The 10,050-nt window shown below is 42.0% G+C and overlaps 2 protein-coding genes across 2 annotated transcripts in view; one reads left to right on the top strand and one right to left on the bottom strand.

Moving 5' to 3' along the window:
• Positions 1–4,133: 4,133 nt before the first annotated feature.
• LOC111663455 (high affinity cGMP-specific 3',5'-cyclic phosphodiesterase 9A) overlaps positions 4,134–10,050 on the bottom strand; it is a 12,157-nt gene continuing 6,240 nt past the window's right edge. Inside the window, exons 7-14 of the mRNA XM_023417660.2 lie at positions 7,882–8,059; positions 6,921–7,043; positions 5,827–5,919; positions 5,672–5,739; positions 5,470–5,572; positions 4,982–5,086; positions 4,642–4,788; positions 4,134–4,558 (exon numbers count right to left, since the gene is read on the bottom strand). Coding sequence (XP_023273428.1) covers positions 4,370–4,558; positions 4,642–4,788; positions 4,982–5,086; positions 5,470–5,572; positions 5,672–5,739; positions 5,827–5,919; positions 6,921–7,043; positions 7,882–8,059 — 1,006 coding nt within the window. The 3' untranslated portion in view covers positions 4,134–4,369. The remainder of the gene's footprint in view (positions 4,559–4,641; positions 4,789–4,981; positions 5,087–5,469; positions 5,573–5,671; positions 5,740–5,826; positions 5,920–6,920; positions 7,044–7,881; positions 8,060–10,050) is intronic.
• On the top strand, positions 8,461–9,633 carry LOC147818486 (uncharacterized). Its single transcript, XM_087176998.1, has one exon. The coding sequence runs from the start codon at positions 8,461–8,463 to the stop codon at positions 9,631–9,633; it is 1,173 nt and encodes a 390-aa protein (XP_087033124.1).

Raw genomic sequence — 10,050 nt, 5'->3', positions numbered from 1 at the left:
TTGCACAATCCGTGGTGACCTAAACTGCAAAATGACAGTGTACCGATATAAGATTATTGATTATTTTAAAAACTACATTCGCTGAAATCATTAAATGTATTTATGTAAGAGGGTATGGCTGTAAAACATTTGGGGTTCAATTATCACTATTTATTCATATTTGTTTCAAAGTTTTTGAAATGGGACCTGCATAGTGACACTGAGATCACATTTAAAGTCACGGAAGGGATTTTGTATTTGTTCATTCAAATTTTTGCCATTCCTCACCTTAGTATCATTTTGTGTGTTCCCTGTCAACCAGTCACTGAGTGTTACTGAAACTCCTGTTTAGGATTTGAGAAGCAGAAAGCAGATAAAACAAGCTGCAAAGTTTCTGTCAGGAAGGTCAAGTAGAAAGAAATCTACAATACAGCAACTGTATGACTCAGGGTTTTAGGCTTGCAGTCCAAACTGAAACTAAACCAAAGCTCAGGAAGTGCAGGTTTAGGTTCACTGATTTAAACTCAGCTGTACATTTAATTTTATTTTTATTCCAGAAACCATAGAATCATTCATTTAGGTACTTTGCATGTGTAATTCCTTTTCTTTATGTGAAATATGAATGATGGATAAACTCCATTCAGCAGCTTCATTTTCAGGGTCCTATCGTCTATGCTGGCCCATTGTCACACTGTGATGGCTTACTGGGACACATGGGCAGAACAGTGAATGTTAATGTGAATGTTAATTAAAACGTGTGATTTTCACAAATACACAGTAACTAAACCAGCCCAGGACCAAAAGATGAGTTGTGCTTTTAGCACCTTCTTCTATATATGTGTCTCTCTCTTTTGTTTTACACACTTTCTATTGTACACACAAATACTTGTGTATACTGTGTCCTGTTATGTCACAGTCATGGTGTTTATTTTGTCTCATATGCACAGACACACACATACTGTACACATGCCGCTGCTCTGTCTGCACACATTCTGACTTAAAAGCACAGGTGAAACTAATTTCATTAACAATGACTGTGAATGTTTCATGTCGTCAGTTACACCTGTGCTTCTCCTGCTTTGACATGTCTGCTGTGGAAAAGAAAAAGCTCTGTTGGTGCTGCAGCTGTTGCAGCAGCTCCCTCTCTGCGGGCAGGGTGAAGGAGTTTGGAGCCTTCTCTTCTTTCAGTCAGATGCGTCTCCTACTGTGGTGATAATAAAGGGCCTAAAGCCTAAATATAGTCCAGATCTTTATTTGGCTTTATGAGTTATCTCTGCTGTGGAGGGGCAGATTGATGATCCTCTCACCGTAGACCTGGACAGCTAACAGCTAATTATCATGGTTGTAAGCCTTGGGGGAATCCTTTTACTCAAAATGGTGAAACTGGTCGGCTGTTGCACAACTCTTTGAGCCATTTGCTATGCTAATGCCTTTACCCTCACTTGCATTGCTAGCTGGATTTTTTAAGATCTAAAAAGCCTAGACAGCTTTTCATTCAGGCAAGAACTGAAGGCTGGAGCACCAACCCCTGACAGAGGGCCAAACACCCACTTCTCTTTTGTCCTCTTGAGACACAAAAGCTCTTCTCAAGCTACTGAAAAAGCTGAAACATCATACCGAAACTTAGTGATTATATTTTAAACATCTTGTAATAAATTTCCTCTTTCTAACTTGGAAACTTGGTACTAACAAGAAATTAGGGCAAACAGGGCAAATGGATGCTGTTTAGAACAGAACTAAATGTAACCGAAAGAGGACTCTAGATAAAGAAGACCAAAATGAAACTAACGACTGAAAAAAAGTTTTCCAGAGTTCTACTTTTAATTCAACAATTAACATAAGATCAACAACTACAGGAGGTAAACTGGCGAGCTGTGGATATTGCTGCGTTTCAATTTTACTGGTAAAATCAAAATGTTCGAGTCAGAAATTTCAACTGGAACATCCCCTGAATTTGTGTTCCTGGCTGGGAAATAAGGAAGGAATCTCACCAACCTCAACCTCAAAATCCAAGATGGCTGCTCTGCACATCAACAGAAGTGAAACCTGTGGTAATTTACATTTAATTAGCAATTAGCACTTCTGTCTTACTGGAGTCTCTTTATATCAGTCATACATGCGGTATTGTCCAAGTTCAATCGGTCGACATGTTGTTACGGTGTTTGTATGTGCAAAATACCACATTATGTGTTGTTACCAAGTGGTATTGCTAACAATAACAACAAGTAGCACCAACAATTACAAGCTTCCAACTTCCTGTACTAACACGCATTCAAATCTGGTGTTACGTCATTACCAGCCCTAACTTTGACAGTAACTTCAACGCAACATATTAACCGGGCTGAGTGACAGGCTGGCCACGCTTTTATACTCTCTGTCTTAAATTGCATCTGGTTGATTGGTGGACTGGACTGGGTGGCGCTGCAATCAGGACTCAGCCTGCAAGGAAAATGGAGACGTCTCCTGCAGCTGCAGCCAATCACGCCTCAGGGACCACACATCTGAATTAGTATACACACTGTTTTATGTTTTTATCATTTTCTCTATGATGACGCAGCTGTTGGAGCACTTTGTCACTACTTTTACATAAATGGCAGTAAAAGTAAAATTTATTCTTAGTGTTATTTACCATAACCATTTATGGTACAAGATAATTGGTAAAGCTTTCTAAAGGTCACATAGATATCAAAGCCAGACCATTAAGAGCTTTAGAAAAACAGCGCACCCTGCTGGTTTGACAGGTCTCTCACAGGTTAGTGTTGCCCGACAGGTTTTAGAAAGAAAACGTTTTTAAACCACAGAAATTTGCTAACAGCCATTATTCATTTGTTTGTTTTTTTTATTTGTTATAAACTGTTAATTATATATTGATTATGTATTAATGTGCAGAAATTACTAAGAAATAACAGTCAAGTAAAACCAGTATAATGACAAGTTGTAGTAGTGTAATTACTGGGAGTTACTGTAAGATGTTGGGTAATTACAGAGTAAAATTGAAGCAATTGAAGCTATAGCATTAATATCCCTTATTACACTGTGAAATTGGCTGTTAGCAGGTAATACCAAGTCTCATATTTTCACCAACAGCATGTCAACACTGTTGTTGCCCGAAATAAACGCAGCAGTCAGCTTCCTCCCCAACAGCCAAGTACTTTCAGTGTAATGAACCTGGTGTATTTGTAAATTCCACACTCTGACCTTCCAATAAGAGTGGTAGCCACTGTAACAGTTGTTCACCTAAAGTGAACGGTAGCTGTGGCAACTGCTGGAAATGTCACTGTAGTAAACCCATAATTATCTTTCCAAGTCTAACATCTCCTGTCACTTCTGTACTGATGATTCACAGCTTTACCTCACACTAAAATCCAGGGATTCAAGGACATTTAAGGCTGGATGGCAACTAACTAAACTAAATATGTGCTGTATATATCCTGCTATAATCAGATTAATCACACTGCATTTCTCACACACTTTCCTTATGCATTTCTTGCAGAAAATACACGAAGATTAGTACATTTACTTCATGTTGCAGTTTTTCTCAGATAGTAATTAAAGACAGAATTACAGCCGCTTTCACTCTGCAGAAAGTAATAATTCAAAATTATGTAAAGTGAATGAGTCAATGGCAACACCACAAGTGGAGAATACAATCAGTTGCCAGGTCATTAGGTACACCTAGCTAAAACTGTAACTGAGTAAACTGTATTGTTATTCTGACGGTTGTTTGTGTTATTTTGTCCATCCTTTTCTTTTCAATTATACTAACTAGAACACCTCTCAGAATAACGCAGTCCAGTTCAACAGCAGCACAAACTACACCCTGTAAAAATACAGCTGACTCAACACCTCTCAGTTTGGTGGAACATATTTCAGTGTAGTGGGTTTGTCAATAAAACCTCAGATCTTTGACTGTATTATTCAAATTTTCTCCATGACAACTGAGTAGCCCCATCTGCTGAATTTGTGAGTTATGGGCAAAAACGTGTTTAGTGAGGTCACTGCAACCTTGTCCATCAAAATCTAATCAGTTCATCCTTAAGTTTACGTGAACATTTGTACCAAATTAAAAGGGATTCCCAGGAGGAGTTCTCAAGATGTTGTTTTCACAATGCCAAAACCATGTTTTGTGAGGTCACCATGGCATAAATACAATATTTTATTATTGAAACTTTTCATTGTGAGGTCCAGTACCAGCAGATTACATCACATACAGCATGCACCAAAACTACAGCACAGACTGCTCAGAACAGCATACAGAATTTACATAAACAAGTCAAGTCCATGTTCTGTTGGTTCAAATTCATTACAATCGATATCAAGTTATATAATCTTTAGATAAGATGATCGGGGTTGGCTGTGTTCAGTTCTTTAATGTGTCGTCCACCACAGTTCAGTGTGTGTCTGGTCTGGAGGACTCAGCCTCTGTGTGGCTGTCAGCTGAGCTCTGAGCTCCCACAGACGAGTCCTTGCTCTTTGCTGCGTTCTCACTCTGAGCTCGGTTCTGCTTCTCCCTCTCCAGAGCCTTCTCCATCTCTGTGTAGTAGTCCAGAGCCTTCCGCACTGGGTCGATGATGTGATGCTGCAGAATTGATACATGATAAATAAACTCTCTCTCTCAGCCTTGATTTACTACGTGTCCCTTAGTGACATCACAAATATTACCTCCAGGCAGGGGAAGAGGTTGGCCAGTTCGATGAAGAGAGGCAGGAGGACAAATCTGATGAAGCCTGTCTGGGATGAAGGTTTTGTTACTTTGTCCCGATCCATGAAGGGGGTCACTGGAAGACCCTCAAGCTTCTCCACATCACTCTGAGGACAGATAGATAGAGCAGCTGGAATTAAAGCTTATAGGACCAACATCTGTAACTTCTGACTTTACTTTGTTAAAAAATATTGCTACTAGACACATTACAATAAATATTACATACAGTAAATACTGATCATGGCAGGAAAAATGAAATAATCCATCATATTGTTGAAACTGATATTCAGGCATCAGTACCTGGTTGTAGAACTCCTGTAGAAGGCAGTCCAGCCAGGGCTCAGCCACCTCCATGGGCCGCGCCTCGTTGGATATATCACTCACTTTGATCAGGATCATCATCAGCTGCAGACACAAGAAGGTGTCACAAAAATATCATCATCAGTTAACTAGTACCAGGAGGAGACAACCAGTGGCAATCCTAGACTCTGAGGGCAAAGAAGCCCATCAAAGCCCATGGAAGAACCCCAAAAGCCACACGGTTTTACACTGTCATAAAGATAAAGTTATAAAGATACATATTACAGCATGATATTATCCATTTAAGCATAGGACACAACTTCCACTATTGCTCCTACTAAAGGTTATTACAATAAGGTCCTTTCATTAATTCAATACAAAGATACAAATACAAAAGAAGAACATGAAAACATGAAATTCTTCACGCATGTGCCCACTCATCATAATGCCACAGTGTCATGCCGGGTTTACGTGTGCAGTCCTCTTACCACATCTTTGTGGTCCTTGTTGGTGAAGTCAAAAACAGGCAGGATGGACTTGAACTTATTGAGAATCTCATTGTGTCTCGTCATGTCAGTGGCCAGAATGCATCTGCAATTACAACAGAATAAAATGCAAACTGCATAATGTTGAGTTGTTGTAACATTAGAAACTGTGCAGGCTGAGAGAATGAGAGAGAGAGGATCTCACTTGATGATTCCCTCTCTGATCCGTTTGTACTGATCCATGGACAGATTTCTAAAGACGTTGTTCTCTGTCTGCACAACAGAAAATCCATTTGTGTGTCATTTTGACATTCTTCTAAATGGATGTTTCATTCACAGACGCTATGTTTTCATCCTCACCTTCTCCAGTATCTCAAAAGCTACAGCGCAGTGATGGTTCTCCAGGGGAGAGATGTCGTTGTAGCGAAGAGCGAGTTCAGTCCGAGCGTTTATCTGAAAAATGCTCAGAGATTATTTCTAATGAGAATTTAATAGAGTTGATGCTGAAGCAGTTCAATGTGCACTGGTATATTATAATTACATAAGTTGAGAATTCAGTAATTTAAATGATGAATATTCAGATGAAATGAATAAGCTAATATAATGAGGTGTTTGAAAATGGGAGTGGACAGCAAACAGGTCAAATGCAACAGTATGTTGTACATAAAGTAAATAAGTTTCAGTACAGTGTGTTTTAGCTGATATAACTGGCCAGATATATAAGTAGTAGTATTTTATTCAGTCATCACAAATAATGCAGTACATTTAAACTATATATACAGTAAAAACAAAGTCAGCAGTCTATGTATTAAGTACTTACTGAAAAGGAAAATTACACATATTTTGAATGAAAGCTAGCATGAATGAATGAATGTTCCATAATATAAACCCACCAATAGAAACACATCTCCTTTTAATCTCTTTTTTTTATCTTTTTGCACAATAAATTTACAAATACCTCTCTGATCATATTTGCTTTTCTGTATTGAAAACAACTTTTGTACTCAGTGTGGAAGTGACTGAACATTATTTGAATTATTTTATAATAATATAGTAAATCATTACATTTCATAGCATGTGAATTTAGAAAGAATGGATTATATTTCATAGTAACCAGTCTTATTAATAACACATATGGCTCGTTTTTGTTTGAAAGCCCCCACACTTCCACATTACATTGTTACAATGTTTGTCCACTAGACGGCATAAGATAGAACACATCTCGGTCAGACTTATTTCATAACTAAAGTTAAAGGAGCAGTGCATGTATTCTTCCTGTCTATATCAGCTGTGAAAAGATCCTTTTACACTTATTTCAATAAAAGTCCTTGTTCTGTGTGGAGCTAATATGAGACTTCAGCAGTCTGAGAGACACAGTCTTATCATCAAATGTCAAATCCCTGCTTTGTGTTGCTGCTCGGTCTGTGGAAAAATAAACAGGGGATTTCTTTTACCTGATAGGCGTTGTTGTATCCTGTGTGGTCCAGGTCGTGGCAAACTGCAGAGGTCAGCATGATCAGCAGGTCGATGGTGTCCATCTTACTCCTCAGGTCAGTCAGCCAGATCAAACCGTACATCTGTTCACAGATGTGGAAACAGGGAAGGGCAGAATGGGAAATGGAAATGTTCTGTTGTACATAACTTAGAAAAAGAGAGTTGGTATCTTCTCTAGGGTAAAGCTACATCCATCATTTTTTTTTGTCCAGATGGAGGAAGTGGAACAAGCCATAAACACAATGTTTACATATTATCACCGTATAAAGTTATCATGTTAGCATTTTAGCAAACAATGTAATGAATGTAATTCCAACAATTCACTGTCCTCTCAGCTCTGTATTGATCTCCACTAAATCCTGAAGGAAATGTCTTAACTTCTCTCGCAGCTAAATGCTCCAGTATGTTCACCAGCTACATTCTTTGTCTGTCTGCTCCTTGGGTCTGGCTTTGACCACAGGGTTTTACTTTGAAAACAGCTGGAAACAGCTGGAAATGAGGTTGTGAGTAGTGAGTGAATCAATCAGTAGGTCTTGTGGTTGTGGGCCATAAAACACAATCAATGCGCTGAAACATCTGATGCATTGTTATCGATTATAGCTGCTGTGAAGAATTGAACATTTGTGCATCAGAAACATGTGAAAAATGCCTCAGATGAGATTTCAAACCACCAGGTGTCCTCCTTCATGGATGTGTTGAGACGACTGCTGAGCGTCCAGAGGCAGTGAGTCATCTGTCTGCCCTGAGGGCTAAATGTCCTTCACCAATTAGCCTTCAAGGTGATGGCATGATTGCCCCATTTCATAATTACGGACACAATTGGGCTCTCTATGATTTGCCCTGATAAGACTTCACTCAAACACACACACACAGATACACACACGCACACACACCCACACACACACTCACACACACACTTACCATCTGGGTAACACAGAAGCAGTGTTTGAAGTTGTGGAAAGGGATGTTGTTGTATCTGCGGTAGACCTCAAACAGGAACTGCTGCAGAACTTCAGGCTCGATGTTGAAGGTCGCTATGAAATCTAGATCTGTGTACATGACCTGCAGGAGCACCATGATCTCTGCGTCCTCCCACTGCCTGGACACACACACACACACACACACACACACGCACGCACACACACACACGCACGCACGCACACACACATACACACACACACACACACACACACACACACACACAATATACTGTAAATGTATAATTAATAGATACATATTTATCAATCTTGATGTTTTTTATTGTTCTTTTTTTACTGTTGTTGTTTACTTGGCTAGATCATATTTTGTTGTCGTGGCAACAGTGCTTTTCAAACTTCCAACAGAACACCTTTGATCTGAATTCTGAAGAGACAGAGTGTGACATCACACTCTATGATGAACATGGATCTTTGAAGCAGCTGATTGTTCAGTCAGTAGTTTCTCTGCCAACGTTGACAGAAGCCACAACAGGAAAACACACAAACTAAGAAGAGAAGAAGAATGGACGCCAAGCCACACAATCAGCTGGACGCCTCAATGAACGAGGTCACATTCAGCGAGCTGATGAAGGAGAACGCTCTTCTGAAACAGCAGCTGATGGACGCTCGGCTGAAGCAGCAGATGTGTCACTGCAGACTGGCAGCTGCTCAGAGGAAGATCCTGGACCTGACGGCTCAGCTGGAAGAGAAGGAGCAACATGCCAACACAAAGGCTCCTACAGAGAGGGACGTCTCTGAGCTGACTCAGCAGCTGCAGAGGGCTCATGAGGATCTGGAGACCTGCACCACCAGACTCCAGACCATCAACAACCCTGAGGATGGAGGAGAAGAAGAGCAGCAGCAGAAGATCCAGGCTCTGAAGAAAGGCATCATGGATCTCAGTGTCAAACTGCAGAAGGATCAGGTCACTGTGATGAAGAAGGCCATCAGGCTTGTTCCCTGCAGCACTCAGGATCAATCTGAGTCTGCACAGGCTCAGGAGGTGGAGAAGGTCAACCTCCACCTGCAGAAACTCCAGACAGAGCTGCTGCAGCAGGCCCTGAGTCTGAGGATTGCTGCCAAAGACAAGAAAGCTCCGTCAAAGTTCCAGTGGTTCAGAACCCACAGGGACCAGGAGCAGCAGACGGACCAGGACGTCAGAGAGGAGGCTGCAGGAAGCCAGAAGACACAAGCTCCTCTCAGTGAGATCCAGCAGCTCAGAGAAAAGCTGGCTGCTGAAGAGGCCCTGAGGTCACAGGCGGAGACAGTGACCCTGCACATGAAGGTGGAGCTGCAGAAGAAGACCTTTGCTGCGCAAGAGGCTCAATCACAAGTGGATCACCTGAAAAAAGATCTGCTGAGGACCACAGAGGAAGCTTGGGAGGAGACAGGAAGACTAAAGGCCTCCTACTTGTCTCAGCTGGAGCATCTGAGAAAGGTGAACGCTGAAGCTGCCGCCTCCCAGTACAAAGCAGAGGAGCGGCTGCAGCTCGGTCTGGAACAGTGGCAGGAGGAGAGAGCTTCTCTCCAGGCTTCAGCCCAGAAGCTCCAGATCATCCTGAGGGAGAAGCAGCAGGAGTGGGTGGAGAAGGAGAGCGACATGGCCGCCATGCTGGACGCTCTGGAGAGCCGCATCAAGGCCAAGAAGAAGAACCGCTGGTTGTCCAGGCTCTTCGGACACTCTGGCTCCAAATGAGGGACATCTTTATTGGAGGGGGGGTCTTGTGTTTGTCTCGTAACCCACGCGCATGACAACCAGGAGCGTGCACGTGACACGAGCGCGCACGACAGGTGCTGCGAGCAGAAAACTCGTTCTGGTGAGGACTGGTTTCTGCTCCTCGAGCACCAACGCAACCCTGAGAGCATGGAGTCACATCTCCATGGTAACTGGGCTGCATGTGAGCACTCACCTGCACGCACCTGGTCTTCAGTGTACGACCTGAGACTAACCAAACACCCCCATCACCCCCCCCATTCCTCTGACTTTACCTCCACCTCTCTCCCCCTTCATCTGACTCTACCCTCCCTCTCTCCCCTTTCCCCCTCCCTCTCTCCCCCTCACCCTGACTCTACCCGCTTCCTCTCTCCCCCTTCCCCCTCCCTCTCTCCCCTT

This window comes from Seriola lalandi, unplaced genomic scaffold (genome assembly GCF_002814215.2).
Source record: "Seriola lalandi dorsalis isolate HSWRI2012SDOR001 ecotype SW California unplaced genomic scaffold, Sedor1 jcf7180002054576, whole genome shotgun sequence".
NCBI lineage: Eukaryota > Metazoa > Chordata > Actinopteri > Carangiformes > Carangidae > Seriola > Seriola lalandi.
The sequence above is the reverse complement of the archived record's forward strand: the minus strand, read 5'-3'. Positions and strand labels throughout refer to the sequence as shown.

What these genes read in the sequence shown, in the direction of transcription:
- LOC147818486 (XM_087176998.1), top strand. Translation starts at nt 8,461, where the DNA reads ATGGACGCCAAGCCACACAATCAGCTGGACGCCTCAATGAACGAGGTC.